Source organism: Taeniopygia guttata, chromosome 2 (assembly GCF_048771995.1).
Source record: "Taeniopygia guttata chromosome 2, bTaeGut7.mat, whole genome shotgun sequence".
Taxonomy (NCBI): Eukaryota; Metazoa; Chordata; class Aves; order Passeriformes; family Estrildidae; genus Taeniopygia; species Taeniopygia guttata.
In genome coordinates this window covers 24,773,972-24,795,199 of record NC_133026.1, presented here as the reverse complement: position 1 = coordinate 24,795,199, position 21,228 = coordinate 24,773,972, and the positions used below count along the sequence as shown (strand labels likewise).

At 38.2% G+C, this 21,228-nt stretch overlaps 1 protein-coding gene across 4 annotated transcripts in view; it reads right to left on the bottom strand.

The window, feature by feature from the left end:
• The window catches only part of PPP1R9A (protein phosphatase 1 regulatory subunit 9A), a 129,514-nt gene that overhangs the window by 46,767 nt on the left and 61,519 nt on the right, over nt 1-21,228 (bottom strand). For all 4 annotated transcript variants that reach the window (XM_030264681.4, XM_030264684.4, XM_030264686.4 and 1 more), the window contains exons 2-4: nt 15,701-15,833; nt 15,084-15,204; nt 9,596-9,700 (exon numbers count right to left, since the gene is read on the bottom strand). In XM_030264681.4, coding sequence (XP_030120541.4) covers nt 9,596-9,700; nt 15,084-15,204; nt 15,701-15,833 — 359 coding nt within the window. The remainder of the gene's footprint in view (nt 1-9,595; nt 9,701-15,083; nt 15,205-15,700; nt 15,834-21,228) is intronic.

Here is a 21,228-nt window from a genome sequence, read left to right as displayed (position 1 = left end):
TTAACAGCCACATAATTAATCCAAAGTGCTAAAAGGAGTGTGAACCCTGTTAAGAAAGCAGTTATATTTAGTCACAGCAGCCCAAGCTGGAATTTGTGTGGTTACAACAAACAAGATCAACCTCTTCCAAACAGCACTCTCAAATGCAGAAGTCACTGCACATAAGGAATTCACAACCTATGAGCTTCCATTACACCTCTTGGTATGAAATGATCTGAAACCCATAAACACTCTTTGAATAATTTCAGTTGGAAGGAAACCAGTACAATATAAGCCCCTGACTTGAAAAGAAGGCCAACTTTTTCATGGCCTTGAACAGAATTACCCTTGCTACAACTCCACTCCATTGTCTATTATTTTGTCCCTTTTTACCAAGAGTACAAAGAATCTGTGTTTATCCATTCTACCTCATTGAAGGTAGCTGAGACAGCAATAGGACACCTGACATTCCATTTTTTTCTTTCTACTGAAGATGTTCTTTCCACCTCTTCCCAGGATGCTGCCTGCACATCTCTCTAGCTCTAGTTGCACAGGGATGCTGCTCCAGATGCTGGACTCACCTCACTCCTTGCCTCATAAGATTTCTGTCAGCCCATTCCTGCAGGCTGTTGAAGATCCTGTGATTGCAGCCCTTTGTTACCCTATTGACCCCATGTGCAAACTTATGTCAGTAAATCCACCTAGGCCATCCCTGCATCAGAAATAGGCAATGTACTCAGCAATCTTTAAAGCTACCAGGCTGGAACCAAGAGGACTGGTAGAGGGAAATAAAAAAGGTTTGCCTGGAGATAACTGATAAGTGATCCAAAACTAACAAACAAGTGAAGAACTCTGCACCCTAAGTAACATAATGAAGTGATGACCATCAGTGACTGAAAGTGGCAACGACTGAGTGAAGTTATTCAAGGTCACATAAGAAACATTTAAGAGGGCAATCTGTGTAATATCTAGTGTTGGCTATATGAAGCCAGCTATATAAGCATACTTTGGGAAGAACCTTGGAGATCAAGTTGCCAGTAAGATGAACTGTTGTGCAGAAGTTCTGCAGCCTCTATCCTTGCCCCCAGACCCAGGATAAAGTAAAGTACCCTGAATTTAAAGACAGACAGCAGGGACTCAATTTACCACTTTTGGTTGGAAGGGGCCATGCCATGAGCAGGGACACCTTCCACTAAATCAGGCTGCTCAGGGCCCCATTCAGTCTGGCCTTGAACATTTCTAGGGATGAGGCATCCACAAATTTTCTGAGAAATCTCTTCCAGTGCCTCACTATCCCGTGTATAAAGAACTTCCTAATCTCTCCTCTTTTAGTTTAAAACCATTCCCCCTTGTCCTATCACTATCTGTGTAAAAAGTCACTCTACTTCTTTTACATAAGCCCCCTTTCATTGCTGGAAGGTACTACAAAGTGCCCTCAGAGTCTTTGCTTCTCCAGGCTGTACAATTCCAGCAATCCCAAACTGTCTCCATGAGAGGTGTTCCAGCCCTCTGATCAACTCTGTGGCCTCCTCTGGACCCACAGCAACAAGTCCACATCTTTCTTGTGATGGGGACCCCAGAGCTGGATGCAGCACTGCAGGTGGAGTCTCACGAGGCAGAGAAGAGAGGCAGAATCACCTCCCTCATCCTGATGGCCATTCCTCTTTTGGTGCTGACCCATGATGTGGTTTGCCTTCTGGGCAAACAGTGGTATCAGTGGTACCGTGGATGAGCAGCAAAATCACAGATTAAGCATCAGAAAAGCCTCAGCAGACTCTCCAGAGCATCTTGGATAGAAGCCCCTGATAAACTATGCTGCTATCAACACTAAATGGATATTGAGTCAGACAATTAGGTAGTCATGTAAAAAACCCACACAATAATATTCGTGCACTTAGATTAATTATTGCTCCAGAAATCAATTCTAGTCTAGGGCCTCACTGACACATTAGCTTTACTCAAGAGTACTTCAAAATTAGCCACGGGATTCAATGTTTTGGCACCTCTCCAGATTCTGGTCCTGACAATGCTCTGTTCTTCTGAGAGTGCATGTTAAGAATCAATTCCATCTCTTTCCAGACAGCCCGGCAGTGGTCCAACACAATCCTCACTTAAAAGGCTTCCTTGAATACAGGGTGATAATTCAATTAGCATTTGCTATAGCACCACACGACTCTTATGGGAATGACCACTTCAAAGAAACACATTTGTAAATCTGTGCTTTAACATACCTGAAAGCAGACACCACTGTTCAGAAGGTACAAGTGCTAGCAGGCCATGTTTCTAAAAAAAATCGGATTGCTTTTGCAGGTGAGATCTGTCTTCCCTCACTCTCACCCTTGCTGGCATCCACAGGGAAGAAATCCAGGAAGAAAATACAGGTAGGTCACCAGTAAGCTTCTGAGTTCAGACCATGTCCTTAATCTGGATGATTACAAGATCCAGATTCTAGGCAAGACAGACTATCCTCACAGTATAGTCCAGCTAAATGCTCCTACAGCACCACCCATACAGTCTGGCAAGTTATCCTGCAAGGATGAACAGCAGGTATTTCTGTCCAGCTGTCACAATGTTTTATCCCATTAATCAAGGTGCACCAAAACTGTGTGGGAGCTTCCACAAAATAGTATATTGGATGAAGGAATAAAAAGAATTAGCTAAATAAACATATATGATAATATTTAAGTTGCAGAGTTAGTAGTTTATGTTTAGATCCAACCAAACTGAGGATGAACTAATTCAAAACCCGCCAAGTTGTTCCTTTTTCCAGGAAAAGAAAAGCTGCTCCCAATGAAATCTAGCCCCACTAAACCTTACTCATTCATGTTATATTTAATTTTAAAAGCCATGCTCCAATGCCTAGAAAAATAGTTTGTAATTCAGACAAAATATTTAAATGAATATTTCTTTATATATTTCACACTCAAACATGTAATTTCCTGTCCAAATGCACAAATATTTTTTTTTTAATTGCCATAAAATTCAAATTAGCAAGAACTAAAGACACAGGGACTATGCTTATGCCAGTAAATCACACAGTGCCAGGGAATGCTTCCAAGTAGTAGTAACTGGTCATCATATTAAAATTGTATTTTACATCACCGAAACAATCTTGGAAACATTTTGACCCAAGTTACTTAATATTCTACTAAAGAATACTCAGACATAGCCCAGGAGTTAGCAAAGGCTAGGAGTCAGCTTGGATGTTTCCAATGGACAATCTGGATATGGCCACCCTGCTCAGAAAGGTACAACTCTTTAAGGGCAGGAGCACCAACCACGCTGGTGCCAGCTGGCCTCAGCACAAAGAACAGTCCAAGGCACAGCTTTTCTACTACACAGGCACAGCCAAGGAATATAAACCAGCTAAGCAGTGATGAATGCAGTCTTATCTCACCCATGCTAAGAGGTCAGAGGGCTCTTGAGTAATTTTTCAGTACACTCCTCCTGGTAGTCTTACAGGACAATTACCAGCGCTTGTAGGAGTACTTTGCAGAAACCAGAATGAAAAGATATTATGGAATCTTTAGTATAAACACAGTGGATTAAACAGGAGAAATTAACACTATTTTGGCACAGAGTATCACACATTTAGTTTCTGCAGGATCCACAATTCAGGTTTATCAAAGAAGCAGAAAGTGCAACAAGCACACATGGCTTTTGAAGAAGCCCAGCATGAAGCCCCAGCTCAGCAATCAGCACTGCAGAGCAAAGAGCTTTTCTTTCCTTCTCTTTTTATCTCCTCAGTTCCGGCACTTGGATTCAAGGAAAAAGAAATAGACAAGGAAAGGGAGAACAAAACCACAATCCCCAGCCAGAAAGCAGATAACATAACCCAGCTCTCTGAAGCAGACATGGACTGTGGTGTCTTTTGGTTTGTGTCTTGTCTCACTACCTAGTAATTAGCAGTCCTGCCTCTGCCACAATGTGGATCTGCACTATGGAGAATGCCTGGAGAAAATTTTTAAGGACCCAACTGTTTCACAGGGTAAGAGCACAGGCAGGCAAAGTCAGAAGGAGCAAAAGAAAATCTGCACAGGCATGCACACTGGGAAAAGAGAATTATTACCTAGACAAGGGAGCCGCAGCAAAGGCACGCTGCTCGGAGCTGCTGTCAACAACAGCATTCCCATCGGGCACAGTGCTGCTGGCCAGGTCCTGAGGCAGCCTTCATCTGTCCCCTGCGCTGTCCCAGCTCTTGCAAAGACCTGACTGTATAAACTGCCTTTCCAGATGCCGTGGTGGCAAACAAAACCAACAGCAGGCATCCAAACACTCTTTTAAGAAACTGTGTATTTTTCAGAAAAAAATCAGCTCAAGATGGGGTGAGGAATTAGCTGAGGAAGGAATAAGTGACATTTCAAGTTGATGCTAATGAACAATGAATTATTTTTACTTTTTACCTTTTAACGTCTCCTTGCATAAGAGCTATATAAAAGTAAAAATTTGTATGAAAGATTGCATTTTCAATTTAGTACAAGATAAATTAGGCTATGAACTAACTAACTGAGAAAGTTCTGAATTAAAATTTTCCACATAAGAAAAACCAAAAAATAGCAATAAATTATTCTTTATTAGAACACAGATTAGTTAATAGCCGGAGGGCTGGATATTTGCACTGCTGTTCTAAGAACACATTCTTTAATGATCTAGAAGATTAATTAGACACGGCAAAATTGGCTAACCAATTATTTAAGATAGAAAGACTTTGATGCATTTCAGCAGAATTTAAATAAACAAAAGCAGATAAACTCATTGGCAGGTTAGAATTAAAACAAATAATAACACAGTGGTACAAGTCATGATAAACCAAACACGTTTTGCCCAGGTTCTGCATGGTTCTCTAAAAAAAAAAAAAAAATCAAGAACTGATTCAGAAAGCACCATGAGAGCATCCGCTCAGTGCCTAGCAACAGTTTGGAAAGCCAAGAAAATGTTCAGTCACATTCATACAACAGGATACAGAAGGAGGACATAGAATTTAAAATTTGCCTCTCCAGTAAAACACTGAATTTGGTTAACTTCCTTAAAAGAAACCTTTCAGAGGAAAGTAAAAATTCTAAAAGCATACAAGCAGCATATGAAGAAGTGGGATTTTCTGATGATTCTCTCATACAAAGACCCTTTCTCCTTATCAATCCATTAAGTCTTCCAAGAATCATGTCCTCCTTTCCTGGGACCCTACCTTTCCCTGAGCTGTGTGAGCACATATATTTGTATCCAGTAAGTATGATAATAGGATAAAGTTTTCTCTATGAAAGAACTAGATTTTTTCTCTTGTGAGTATGTTCAAGGAAAAATAAATAAAATTCCCCGCAGGCATGCAGCTCTTTGAGTGAGCTTTCTCTGGTGGAGACCATAGGGTCTCCCAGAACCCTTTCATTATGATGAACAGGGGAAGAAAGTGTGGTTACAAAGGCTTAACATCACCCAAGCAGCTTCAAAGAACAGGTCTGATATCAACATCACTGTCCATGGGGAGACTACAAGCAAAATAACTCCATGACAGGATAGGATTCCCACTGTCAAGCTGTCTCCTTATCCTATCTTTTATGACTGCAGGCACCACTTGCAAACTTCAAGCTGATGGATTACATCCTAAATGGGGTCAAAAGAAGCACAGAACAATTAGTGGTATTAGTGTGGCACTGCCCCCTGAGCCATTAATCTTAGAGCAGGGGCAACAGTCAACAATATTGAAAACAACACAGATTTCAAATCCCTCCTGCATATAATCAAAAACTGAAATCCAACTAATATGAGATATTAGTAAACTAAGCAGTTATGTAAAATTATAAAGAAGACTTGATATTTATATCAACTGAAATAACATTCATAGTTGTATTTGCCTGATTAGAGTCACGAGGACACTAATTCTCATCCTGAAAAACAGATGCTGATTGCCAGCTGGGATTATGAAAGAATTCCATCTCATTCCTTTGCCTCACAGGCTACCAGAGCACATCTGCTGGGTACTGATTATCTTTCTAGAAAACATTATAAGAAAGAATAATTTAATTTATTATCACTGTGGAAGTCAAACTGGTTGAGTCAATGATCTTTCATTATGGTATGATGACTCTGCTGGATAATCCAATACTGCAAACAGTGGATAAAATAATTGCAGATGCTTATATTTATTCTTCTTTCACCTCTTCTCAGCCTCACCTAGAAAGTTCAAAAGGTAAAAGCCAGTCTTCATTTTCACAGATTCTTCACTATGTCAGCTACAGACAGTCTGGATACATTTTTTCTGGTAGAAAAATTGCAAAAATCTATTCTAGGTCAATGACTTCCACTGTCAGTACCATTCAAAGTGTTCAGAAGGCTCAAAGGAGAAAAATAAATCACAAAGTATTGGTATTATGCAAGCTCTCTGAAGAGCATTTATTGGAAAGAATTAAAAAGTGGCTTTAATGTCATTCTATTCATGAGTGTCCCTTCTTTATAACTGATCTCACATATTAAACCCTGCTATAAAAACCAGCATGCACTTTGAATAGATTAAGGAGAAAACGACTTCAGATAGCTAATGCTGTGGGATATAAACGTGAAGTAATGCCAGTGAAAGGCACACAAATCTCTGTGTGTACAGGACACCAGGCAGAGAAGAAAGGCACAGCTTTTGTATGCTATGATCACAAAGATAGCTATGCTTATTAAAGCAGCTCTATAAACCCCATCAAGCTGACACTATTGAACAGCAGATATGCAAGTAAGTGTGAACGTGATTCCTCCTGTGAAGGAAGAATTGTGAAGCTGCCTTGACTTGGATCAGGTGAGGTGTGCTTGCACACTGCCCACACACCGGCAGCTCAGCTGGGACAGCTCCTCAGGAAAGGCGGGAGGGGTTTATAGAGCAGCGAGCTCTTCCCCTGCTCCTGCCTCCCAGTGACATGGATCACTAATGGCAGCAGCCATGGGAATGGTGCACTCAAAGGGCAGGAGCAATGCTCCCTGCACTGCTCCCTGCACTGCCAGCAGGCAGGAGCTGACAGCTGGCAGCAAGAAAGGCATTTTGCCCCAGCAGACCCTCCCATGTTGTCCCTAATGTTCTGGAGCAGTTAAAAGTGCAGAGGTTGTCACTGTCTGCCAAAGAGGGTGGAGATGAGGGATTCTCCATCTTAGCACTGTAGGAAAGAAGATCTTCAGAAACCAATTGTTCTCACCACAAAACAAGCAGCAGGCAGGGCTCTTTTGTCACATGTCAGAAGAAAAACAGTCAGGAAGTTAAAAATACCTTATTTTCTTTCATATCTAAATTCACCAATATTAGCTCTTACTTTCTTTACAAGCAAATGTTCAAACCTGTATTGAAGCCAAAATGTCAAGCATCCTGAAATATCTATCTCCAAAAAACAGCTTTCTGGAACCATTTTTCATTTTGTGCAATTAAAACCAATGCAGACCATCAGGCAAGAAAACCATCCAGGACTGGATCAGAAGCTAAGCAGGAGCCTGTGCCACACAAGGCTTGGCTACCTTGTCAAGTCTCACTCCCAGCCTACCACAAACCAGAGAAAACATCATGCATTTCTCAGATGGCTTGCATAAAGCAGAAAGAAGTATTTCTGAACACTTTTTTCCATGAAGTTTAAAATTAAAAAAAAAATTAAGGAAGTTGCACCAAATTCTACCCATTTCTTTCCTCTAATTAGAAATACACATTAGTAAGTTACTGCCAACAACACGGTATGCTCTTTATGTATACATTATTAATATTTTAGTATTATTTTATATTGTAACTCATACAGTATTTAAAATGTATTATTAACTGAATATTATTTTATGCTTTTTTTGGTCTAGTTTTGACACTAACATACTGGGTAATTTTTTCCATGAAAATTCAGTATCTTAATCTTACAAGGAAAACTGAAGAAACTCAAATATCTCTTTGATAAATGAGACCTGTCAGAAGCCAATGATCCCAGTGCACAGTATGCTTGATAATGTGAGCTCAACAACAATGAAGAAATATTTTTTTCAGCTCCCTGTTTTGTGACAAGGATCTAGATTGCAACCAGTCTCACTGTAATTTATTTCCTGAGAGAAGACTGTGGGAGCTCTGTGTGAAAATCACTTTATGTTTTTTCCCTCCTCCATTATTTTCCCATGGAAGCAAGTATTCTATTCCATAACTTATGCAGTAATAATTACACAAACTAAGCTGATTCTAAATGTACACAATACATGTATTATGTGAGCGCTTTCTATTTTCCTTTTTCCTTTTGAACTAAAACATCAAACACAAAATATACATAACATTTGCTCTATGTATTGAAACATAGGAACACATTATTCTCTGTCATAAGGATTTTATGTTTGGAGGTCCCAACTGTAGAAAACTTAATAAAGTATATACTCATTTTCATAGTTTAGTCAGTAGGAACACTCACTGCATGTGTGAGTCTTTGCAGAAATAGTAATGGTGTAACTTCAAATGTAAATTTTATACAAAAATATACTTGCCTATAATTACACTACAGTTCCTATTTTTTTTTTCCTAAATAACCTCTCTTAAATAAAAGATTGATCAACCACCCCCAAGATTCCTTGCATAATCCACATCCCAGCCTTATTCTTCAATGTTATGCAGGATCAGCTATGGAATTATAGTGGAAGTGTGCATGCCAACATACAGCACCGCCATCTGAGGGTGTCTGCATATATTACCACCCATAGTTTAGTCATGGTTCAAAAGAAGTCAGCTCTGAACTCATTAATTAAAGAATTCAGTTGTACTCCCTAGAAAAGATTTTGAAAGAGAACCAAAAGGTGACTACAGAATGGCTGCTGCTTTTAAAATATGCCAAAAATATTTTTGGATTTATTTTGTAGAGTTGAATCTTTACTGAAATTAACAAGCTATTGAAAAACTATATGACTGCACACAGTTTTAAATGGAAAACCAGTTCAATTCTAGGGAAACAATGCTCTTATTAATGACATTTTATATCTTTTCACTCACATTCACACAAGTTCAGAAGTGTACTTGCAGTAGATGTCACATTTTCCAGTCTGTTCATTATTTTATGGACTTCCACAGGGACACCTTTCAATAAACTACAGTACAGGAGTAGAGAGAAGCCCACAGATGGTGCTGGGAGCTCAGTTAATTAATACTGGTTACTTTCCTCAATTTGGCAGCTGTTACCACTACTGCATCCAATACCCTCCTCTCCTCTGTGCTGAGGTGGCACCTGAGGGACCGGAGCGCTCATCTCCTCCTGCTCCAACCCTGGAGCGTGAGCATGGTCAGCCTCCCCATGGGAGCAAGGAATCATCACTGGCAGCAGTTCCCACCTGACCAACACCTATGACCTTCATCATTCCAAATAGTACAAACAGGTTGAAGCCCATGAACATCTAGACTAGTGATCAAGAGCATAGTCATCATCTGTCTGCAATTTCAGCTTGTCTTGGTGGTAATATTTTAAAAATCTAAGCCAAAACAAAACTCTAATACTGTATTTGATCCCTCTCTTGGGATCAAAGGAGGGAAGACACAGAGGCCAAAAGCCTCTGATTCTACCTGGGCAAACTGAAAGGCCTGCAAAGGAAGCCAAGTAATCTTAAGTATTATTTAAAATTTCTTTTTTCCCTCTAAAATACTCACCTGACTTTCTCTTTGGTGTTTCTAAGAACAGTTGCAGCAAAATTTTGTGTAACACCAACCAGACTGATGCCATCAACTTCCACAATTTGGTCATTCACTTGGATCCTTTCAGGGAAAAAACACAAATGCATAAATAATTGTATGAATTCTTGCAAATTTTCAGCAAACTTAGCATAGAGAGATCTTTCTAGTTTGACCTTAAACAAAAGCTCAGTTATAAAATGACTGAGGTAAATATGAAAAACGCATTATTCCTTGCACACAGACATCTAATAATCGAACTTCAAAGTTACCATTACAGTTAATACAATCAATTAATTATCCAGAGACTTTCCTTGTATAGAAATACAGCAACACAAACTCTTGAATTTTTCATATGAATTAAATTAAATGAGATACTTGAACAGTTCTTATATCATTCTTTCCTTAGCCAATCTTGAAAAACATTGTAAGAAATAGCTCTGGCATTTCACGCTAATGGAAAAAAAATGTAGTATTTAACTAAAACAACCTGCTCATCTGTGGAGAAAAGAACTTAAATATCAGATCCAATTCTGACATACTATCTTAAGATATTTCATCTAAATTGTTCCAAAAAGATGAATTCCCAGGGTAAGCATGATCTTGCTGCACACAATCAGAAAACCGTGGGACTGCTTTAATGGGGACTCTCTTTTTGAAACCAAACACCTATTTACAGCTGATACACTGCTTAATGCAGAACAAGCTAAGACAGAAATTATCTAAAGCAAACACTGCTACAAAATCCCTAAAGCAGGCACTGGACTCCTCTGAATTACAAATCCCTGGAAGATGACTGCTATACTATTATTTAGAAATGCACGATCTCTTAATGGTTTCAAATTAAAAAACAAACAAATACATCTAGAACTAGTCAAAGGAAGTAATTTTCAAGTACTTACATGGATTCTATTGATCCAAACAACACAGTTTACAAAGCAACCAAGGAACAGCTATGAAAAAATCCTATTTAAATTATAAGAAAATACCTAAATTAATGTATTTAACATCTTAGGATATATTAGTGATAAGGCTTCTTTTTGAAAAACAGAGGCTTCAACAGAATGTTGAAGCATTTGGACTTGGAGCACTAATTTCTCTGTTAAGTCTGAGGAAATGCTTTGCAGTTTTACATGTGTTCAAGGAGCATCTTCTGTTCCTTGGATTCCAGTGATGAGTAACAAATACAGTATTTATTCTTTGGCAGCCTCACACTACAGAATATCACTGTGTTCTAGGCAGGATTTCCTTTGGAAAAGGCAGCCTATAAACTCCCATTTTGAAAATCATATTAGGCATTTTAAGCTCAGAATTTTATTTCAATTTTCACTGAAACATTTGAGAAATACAGCACTCACATAAATATTTATCTAATTTTGACCTTTTTTTTTTAAAATTTTAGCAAACACAAAGTGCAAGCAGATGACACAGGAGTTCCTGGGAAAAACTTCTAAGAATGTGGTGCCCACTGAATGGGAAACTGTCCCCCTCTTGGCTGAAAATGGTGGAATAACAGATTCCGTTGAGATGACAGCAGCAACACTGTACATCATCACACAGTGGACTAGCATTGTTCATACAGAGACACAAGAACAGGATTTCAGGTGATGAAACATCATGTTAGGGAACTGTTCCCTGCAACTTCATAAGCAGCCCAAACTTGAGTCAGTCTAATGCTGTTTGTCCTGTCGGCATATTTTGTATCACCTACTTTCTTGTTTGCATAGCTCCTAAATTAACTTCCAACTCTTATTTTTATGGCCACTGTTCTCCAAAACTCCATCCTTTCTATATACACATGTATTTTAATTATATATGAGCATACATGCATATCAACAAACAAAGGGCAGCCTTCCTGTTAGAGCCCACTCCAACAGGAGCTCCAGGCCTCCTCTGTCTGTCAAATCTGATTCCAAACATGAATGAAAAATTAGGCTCAGGTTGCCAACGTCTGAATTATAGAAAATTTATTGCTTTTAGCATTGATAACATTGGTAATTCTTCTGGCAATTATTTTCTAATGTTCATGATTTTAAACTCTGCCTGCAGATAACAATGAAGCAGCAACTACAGAAGTGAACCAACTAAAGTTGAAAAAATTATTTGGACAATTGCTCTGTACGATGAACTGAAAAATTTAATTTATGCAGAAACATCTTCTAGAGTTCAAGTTAAGAGCTGTGTAATGTTTCAAAACTGTTGCTCTCAATGCTATCAAAATACTTTATGAAGTGAATGACTCATCACCACAATAATTTGAAAGAAGCAGCTATTGATTGATTGATCCAGGAAAAGATTTTATTTTTCATATTCAGTCTAATTGTTCATATTCCGTCTAATGACTGATTTCCTATTTTTCACACTATTAATAACTGCTCCTAATACTTATCAACATGCTTGCCTTTGGATTCATCTTGAAGCACCCTCCTTGGTCAAATACTGGCACTTTAAATATGACAACTAAATGCTACTTGTTGTCTAAAGCAGGATTAATCAAGCCAGTGGTGTTAAATCACTGAGAAATCCCTTTGCATAGCTTTGTATTTCCATGGGAGACAAGTACTTTATATCATAATTTGATAGGTCTTTCAATAAAAAATAGAACAACTATCCTGCAGATACTGTAATATTTTAAATTGTAGCTTCAGAAGAACCTGGTTGAAGATTGCTATGTGATTATTCAGGATATCTGATGCAACTACTGAAGTAGATTTATTTTCTGGTTGGAGACTTTGTTTTGCTATCACTGTTAATGATTAAGTCGGTTTTTCATAGAGATGAAGTTCACAGGACCCTTTACAGTTGATGCACTTTATTATGCAGAACAATCTGGTCCTGACTGAGAGGATTATATATCCCTTTCCCAAGTGAATGATAAGTCAGACCCTCAAAGAGAAAATCAGAGTCCTATTTCTCAGCTGACTGAACATTCTGCCAGTTGAAAACCAACACAAATATTAGAATGGGCAAAGAATGATATTATTTTTTCTCAGCTGACAAGTTCCTTTTAGACGCCACCTAGGGAAATGAAAGAAGAGACTTATGATGGAACATTAACTTCTGTAGCCCACTCAAACATGTGAATAATGAGATGAAAAGAAATTACAGATTATGACAGAGCAGCAGTGAGTGACTGATTTTCAACCAGAGAATTTCACAAAGAATACAGTCGTGAGCTTAATGCCTTCTAGCTGAGGTCAAGCATACCCTTCAGTAAAACAGTCATTTAAATTTAAAGTAATGGATAAAGTCATGACATCGTGAGGTGTCAGCTTCATTTCCCTTCATAATTTTTAAGCCTATGATGACTCAGTACTTGGCCTTCAACTTGATATCATATTGCCAAGATCTGTAAAGATACCTCCAAGCCCAATGTAGAAAATGACATAGTTCAGTAGTTTCAAAGCCATGTTACTAAATTTTGCAACCCCCTGACTTCTAGAGTCTTTTACTTAAATTTTTGTGGGGTTTCCACAGCAGAACAATTTTTTGCCTGGCTGAAAAGTTAGAGATGTTCAACAAGGAACACGCTACTGCAATGTATTTTTTAGAAGACATCATCAACATCTTAAGAGTTTAATCCCACTCTTATTTATAAACAATATTTTCAAATTGTTTATGACTAATATAACAACAAATTAATGGTTAAAATCAGAAAAGGAGAATGCAGATAAGTTGCTTTAATTGCTTACACATCAGAGAAGTAATATTTTATTGGCATGATAATTTACAAAATTAAGCACTGGGACAAAATGAAAAATTGAACAGGTTGGAAGACTTTTAAGAATCCTTTTCATTATTACATGATTATATAGTAAAGTTTTTTCCTATCTCCTCATGAGAAGAGGTTGACTTGGTTTTGGCAGGCATTGTATAATACACAGATTGGCAGGTGTTGTATAATACACAGACAACTGTGCCCCATATGAAATATTATATGTTGAAGATTATGAAATTAATTACATGAAATATTTTATGTTGAAAAGGAATTCTTTAGCTTACACATACCAAATAAGCAATTCCAGAAGCAAGCAGGTTTTATATGAGCACATAGGACTACACACACCAATTAACTTCTTTAGTGGGCAAGGTTTATCGTATGGTTTCCTATTCCAATTAATTAATGTACTTTCAGTGCTGTAGATGTGAAAACTGAACTCCAGAATAGAAGACTATCCAAAATAAGAAATATACAGTAACAGTCTGTTTTAGTAAAGTTTAAAGGAATGTATTTAGTAAAAGTTTAAACATTCAGATACAGTAATTATTTCCTTAATCACAGAATAATCAAGGTTGGAAAAGATCTTCCAAGACCATCCAGTTCAGCCATCAGCAGTTCAATCACTCCTAAACCACACCCCAAGTGCCATATCCAGATGCCTCTTCAACACTTCCAGAGACAGTGACTCCACCACCTTTCTGGGTAACTTATTCCAATGCCTTTTTCAGTGAGAAAAACTCTAATCTGAACCTCACCTGACACAACTTAAGGCCATTTCCTCTCACCCTTTCACTTGAGACATGTCAGAAGAGACGGACCCCCGCCTGGTTACAATCTCCTTTCCACTGGTTGTGGAGAGTGATAAGGTCTCCCCAGCCTCCTTTTCTCCAGGTTAAACACCCCCAGCTCCCTCAGATGCTCCTCACTTGTGCTCCAGACCCTTCACCAGCTTTGCTCCCCTTCTCTGGTCCCACTCCAGCACCTCAGTGTCTTTCTGGACACAGCACTCAAGCGCTGCCTCACCAGTGCCAATACAGGGGGACAGTCACTGCCCTGGTGCTGCTGGATACACCGTTGTGATCCTGGTCCAGGCCAGGATGCCTTTGGCTTTCTTGGCCACCTGGGCACATGGTGGCTGATATCCAGCTGCCTGCCAACCAGCACCCCAAGTCTTTTTCTGCTGAGCAGCTCTCAAGCTGCTCCTCCCCCAGTCTGTAGCCTTGCCTGGGGCTGCTGTGACCCCAGCACAGGACCTGGCCCTTTGCCTTACTGAACCTCATGTGGCTGTCCTCAGCCCATCGACCCAGCCTGTCAAGATCTCTTTGTAAGCACATCATATGCAGAGAGACCAAATAATCAAATGTTGAACAAAATTCTTTTTTTATGTATTGCCTATCTAAAGCTGGATTGAAGCCAATAGATTCTCAACACCTTGAGAATCAAAACTACCTTCAAAAGTTACACAGAGTTTGGAATCAGCAGCCTTACTCATGCTAAAGCATCTGGGCTCTCAGTAGTCACAAACACATATCCTTGGCAAATTTTTCTTCTTTAAAAGTTTAAACTCATGATACCAATTTAGTGTCTTCTCATAACCACATCAGGTATTTGGACCTTACCAATGAAGTTAACAAAGTTTACAGATTGAATTACCATGACATACATTAAGCAAACTATTCCCTATGAAAAATCAAAATTTATAGTAACTATTGCTGATAAAATTTCCAAAAACAAAGTCTAGTTTACCTGCCATCTCTTTCTGCTGTCCCACCCTCTGTTACTGTTTTGACAAATATTCCCAGTTTTTCAAGGCCTGCATCAGCTCCAACTCCCATTCCAATAATGCTTATGCCAAGTCCATCTTCATCTGTGAAAGAGGCAAGAGAAAGCAGAAATGTCTTACATTTATCTGTATCTGTACAGGTATTTGGTAGGTAAACATTCATGCCTTGGTTCCTCTTGGCTTTCTGTGTCAATAACACTAATATTATTTTGTTTCCTTTTAAGCACTATTTGACTACCATATTAATTGCACACAAAAAGTATCATCTGCAGCCTTATGAGGAGCTTAGAACAACAGACAAGATTTTTACTCCTCTGGTGAAGAATGAACATATCACATTAAACACTGTGTAAAATCATGTTAATGGAGTGTCACCAAACAATTCTCTTAAGAAGATAAAAACTGCCTGTCTCTGAGCTGCTTCTTTAATTCCTCACTGAGCAATTCCTGAAATCCAAAAAGCCAAGGTGACTACAACCAATTCATGGGAATTCAAGATAGGCTCTTCAGGCATATGTAGACTTCCTGAAACTTGTAGGTCAGTGTCACAGCAAGTGGAAGTGACACACAGACATGATACCTTTTTCTAGTTCCACTGGGAAGAGCTCCAACTTTTCCACACGCTTCTCAAGTTCATATTCAGCTGATGCAGCCACTGGATCAACTTCATCATTTCTCCTGTCATAGTCTTCATTAGAGTATGTATTGAAAACCTGTGGAAATAGATCAAAAATCATTCAGCTATGCACTCCAAAAAGACTTCCGAATTATTAAACTAGCTACTACTTTTGTCCTGTGATATTGCAAACTTTGAAAAGGCTTTTAAAAGACAAACTTCTCCTGTTCATTCAAACTTCAGATTTTTTAATTTGTGGGGTTTTTATTCAAGGAAGCACAACTAAGGTTGAAAAAGCCAACTAAGTGTAAGTTTCTATTGCTTTTGATTATAAATTGAAAAGGTGATCTTTAATGTCTACATTGGTCTATGCATAGAACTAATTAAAATACTTAACTAATGAAAAAATGTACTATTAATAATCATTAACAGAGTCAAATACATTGAAATTATAATCTGTATAGCGTTTCTGTATTAGTCCTTAGGTTTATGAAGTTCCACTTCACATTCATCCAAACAAAGCTTGACCTGAAGATTACTAATCTACATTTACATCACCTATGAATATCATGGAGATTAGGTTTTATTTTATGTATTAACTTTTTTAGAACAGCAATATACACAGCCATTGGTATTTTTTAAATTGACCAGGTTTACAGGTTTATTTAATCTCTAAAGCAGTAATTTAAGTGACTGTATTAACCTGATTATAATATTTACACTACTTACTATCACACTTTCAACAAGGCCTTCAATCAGTGATTATTCAGACCTTCAGAAACATTAGTCAAGAAAAGCATGCTTTCATATTTCAGAGATCAAATTTGCCAGCCTAATTCATTAAACTGTCTGTGCTTGGCAGTAAGTAAAGAATGTGTATTACTAGTGGTAATAATTTTACTGAGCTTCAGTCCCATGGATATATCATATTCAACACTTCAAATAAAGGAAAACAACTTCCCACATTTGGTCTTCCTTTTTTACAGACAACCTACAGAAGACATCATTATGTAGCCACGTTTTCCTTTATCACTGTTCCTCTTAACAATATAAAACACTGTACCCTGCTACATAGCTACATAGCTAAATATTCCAAAGTTCTCCAGAAGCCTGATCTTTCACAGCCCTGCTTGGAGGCTCTGTCACGATGTCCCTGGATGGAGCACACATGCCAGCTGGCTGCCCAGTGCAGTGACAGGAGCTGGGTCATTGACACCTGAATCTTCATCTGCCTGAAAAGCTGTTAGTACACATTCATTTCTTTTGAATAGTAAATATACTGAAGCTGAAATATAAAAAAATACTTTAAAATACTACTGTAAGTCTATTAACTTTGTTACGGCCACCACAAAGCTACGAAAAAGCCCTCTCAGTTTTACATAAAGTAGTGGTTGAAACAGAAAATATAATAGTGACTCAATAGGAATTTTAAGTCTTGTATTTCACATCAATGTGAAATAATTAATTTTCTCTTCCAAGAAGACTGAGATGATAAACATTTTACAAGAATTTACAAGAAACCTATCTCACACGGATTTTTTAGTCATTATGATGCAAGAAAAAGGTTGCTTTAACTACATTATGGTCCTAGAAAGTCTTCATAAATACATGCAAAGAGTAAGTAAAATAAGACACATAATGCTATCCAGTGCTGCTGAACATTTTATGCTGCTTTAGTATCTGTAAGATTGGAGAAAAGACACAGATTGAGAAACAAGTAATGCAATTCAAGGCCACCATTTCTAAAGAATACAAAAAAACAGCTGGAAGAGTCCACTCAACAGCAATTAAAAAGTGATACAACTTCCCTGGCAGCTTCCCTTCTCTGTGATTTGGTGTTGAAGGCAGCAGTTTTTACCCACTAAGGGTTCCATGATCAAGCCCAACCTCATTCATGCTGAAACAACCAATCAATATGGATCAATCAAGAGAGTGAGACCCAACTAAAACATTACTGAGCTAAGGTTTGACCATAAACCTTTAGGTATGAAATGCAGCAGACATGTAAACAAGTACAGGTTAAAAACAACAGCTGTGAATTTAGCTTGAATAATCTCATTTATTAACATGATGAAAGAGACCTGTGCCTCAAATGTGAACAGAGATGAGTTACATGAAGATAAAGTAAGATACTGCTTGCTGGAGACAAAGAATAGCTGAAAGAGAGGTGTAGGGGAAAATTATGTCACAAAATTAGTATATTTATTTTGGATTTCTTTTCCTCATGTTAACTGGCACCATTCTTTTCCTTGTGTTCAATGACTGGCATGAGAATATTGTGGAAGAAGTTTTAGATTTATTGTAAAATGACTGGATATGCTTCAGGATAATTTTCTTTTAAAGCATCAAATAAAATACTGCATTTGGGTTTGGAATGATCTTTCTTGAATCAGATTAGACAGAAGATACGGCTTCTTGGATTGCGCTCACTATTGTGGAGTATTTTGATAATCTCACTAAAAGGAAACTAAATATACTGTTAGTGATTAAAAGTTATCCTTATGTCTCCAAATACATCACACCACTCTTATGTAGTACCTCGACTAAGCATTCACTCTGAGATTGTAGATCCCTGACTGCAAAAAGCTCTGTGTTTCCTATCTGGAATTAACTCACTCTCTTTTGTACAGCGGTCATATAACTTTGTCCACTGCCTTCAACAAGGCAATTGTCTCCCCCTGTAAAGGGGAAGAAGAAGGATATTCTTGTATGTCATTTATCTCATTTTGTGCAATCACATTTCATGGTTGACTGATTCTATTAGATGCATCTCTGGATGTTAAATTGAAGTAAAGAAAACTTGTGCTTGGAAATTTTCTTTCTTTGTGAAACAGTCTATTCACCAGAGTAATGAACTGCTTACTCAGTACAGTCATGAGAACTGTCACTCAAGATTTTACTGCACTAAAAATAAGATAAACATTTATAACTTCTTTCTCACAGTATGGTTAACTTGATTTAAGCAGAACTATTTCACCACGTCTGTTGCTGAAGTGTTTTCCAGTGTGTGTGTGGGATTTCAGACTCATGGGAGTTCTCTCATTCCCTGTCATTTGACAGATTTGGTTTTACTGCCACTCTGGCCAAGTAGCCAGTACAGTAAAGTCACAACTACAGAATACACTAAGTTGGAAAGGACCCACAAAGATCACAGAGTCCAACTCTGGGCCCTGTACAGAACAATCCCCAAGAGTCACATCATAAACCATTATTTATAAAGCAAGCTCTTTTTCATGAAAATCCAATATAGTATCTTAATTTCTGATTTTACCACTACGAGTATTTAGGGGGGAAAAAAGTTTTCATAGAATTCATTTGTGACATTTTCTAGGATTTAAAACAGCACTTGTGGAAAATAAAAAGCCAACACTGGTGACACATTGAAACAAACCCTGAAGAACTGCTGTTAATAGAACATACTCTATGTTCTCTAAAGTGACAGAAAAAAGGGTCATCAGTGATTCATCCAGCACCAATATAGTAACAAACTGTAGTATCAAAGAAGCAGGTATAATTGTTAGGCACCCTGGGTGGTATCCCCAGGGAAATCATACATACACACAAAGATAATTTGCTTCTCTTTAGCAGAGCACAAGCTAGAGAAGACATGTCACTAACTACAAAAATATGATGCTGACTAATTCAGGAAAAAACCCTACATTTTTGTTTTAGTATATCTCTTTAGGAGTAATATCAGAAGGATAAAAACTGATTATTCTTGAAAACAGGCAAAGTTGCCTAGGTCTGGGGTGCTTTCCTGTAGCTCTTACCTACCAATAATTTACAGATTCTAGCTAACAGTAACCATGGCTGTAGGTAGTGACAAGGGGTCTTATAATTTTTTTAAGCAAGTTAGAATGAAGATAACTCTAAAGAATCACATGATCTATCCTCCCCATGGGCTAACCAGTTTGGTGCTACATAAACCACAATTAGTGTTGCATACTATAAACTCTGCAACATAAAAATTGTCCTATCTAATGTAAGGCTGAGAGAATTGGGGCTGTTCAGCCTGAAAAAGAGAAGGCTTAGGGGTGACACAACTGTGACCTCCAACACCTGAAGGGGACCTACAAAAAAGATGGAGAGAGACTATTTAAAAGAGCATGTAGTGACAGGACAAGGGGGAAGAGATACAAACTGCAAGGGAGTAGATTTAGATTATCTATAATGAAGCACTGAGGATAACCTCTCTGGCTGTGCTGCAGAAGCTAAATGAGGAAAAGAAATCACAGTTTGACCATCACCTTCTGCTTTAAAATCTTTCTACAGCATAGCTTCAGGGAGGAGGAAGGTCTGGCAATGTCTGAATTTAGTGATTATTTTTTTAAAAAGTTTTTTCTCTGCAAAGTGGTTGCTTTGTCACAGTCAAAGGCAGTGAGTCAGTGAGGAGGCTTCCTCCAGCTCTGCTGGCTTCATGCTCCCCTACAGCCTGTGTGGGCATCAGCCGTCACCAACGCTTCAGCAAGGATGCATCCAGGAGACAAATCTTCCCAAGAAGCAATTGCAGGAACAAGACACAGATGAGAATTAGACATCAGCAATACTGAAAGAAACTGCACATCTAACATCAAATCCATGCCTGGGGCTTCCCTCAGAAAGCTCTTTAAGAGAAAGATCTGTTTTAGGTGTCCTGAAACTCCGGCAAAGAGACCTGCACAGCAGATTTATTTTTCTAAAATCCTTAAAGTATCTGGGCCCTAGACTCCTCCATTTCAGAGAAACCTCTTCACACATACGACAATCCAGGAGCAGCTGCCATGACACACAGACAAACTGTTCCATTTATTGAGGCAAACTGGAAAGTATTATCTCTATGTACTCTTGTTTTAGACAAATGGAACAAGTTATCAAGTTTTCTACCTGTTGGAACATCATGAAGACCATTTGTAATAGAAAACCACAGTGCCACTGTTCTGCAGCAGGGCCAACACATCTCAGTGTGGATCCATACACCTCTGTGCACTACAGCATCTCCTAAACCCAAACTGTGCCACAGGGACATTTCACACTGGCACACAAGCATTAAAATGCAAGGGCTAACCACACACATTCATCAGTCCTGTGACATGAGGGTGCATTTACTTCATGGTTAAATAGTTAAAGAACCAGCCAGACTCCTCTGTTAGGCTTCTTCCACTGAAACCAGTATCTTACATTTTATACACTGCAATTTTGGTCCAAAACACAGAACCAAAACTGCCTATGGGGTACTGCACATGGATCATCTGCACTGCTCCTGCTACTTGGCTCACTTTTGGTGCAATTTTTTTAAAACACTAGTTTCCATTAAGTAGTTCCCTAGAATCAGTGAAAATTATTGTTTATACCCACTTATTATTTATTCAGTGTGAACTTTTTTATTGCTGATGTACTAGTTTTATTACAATTTACATTGCTAGTTGTCTACATAGCAGAAAAATACAAAATCCTTGTAGCTGTAAATGAGATGCATGCCCCACACAAAAACTTAATGCTGTTACTTAGTTAAA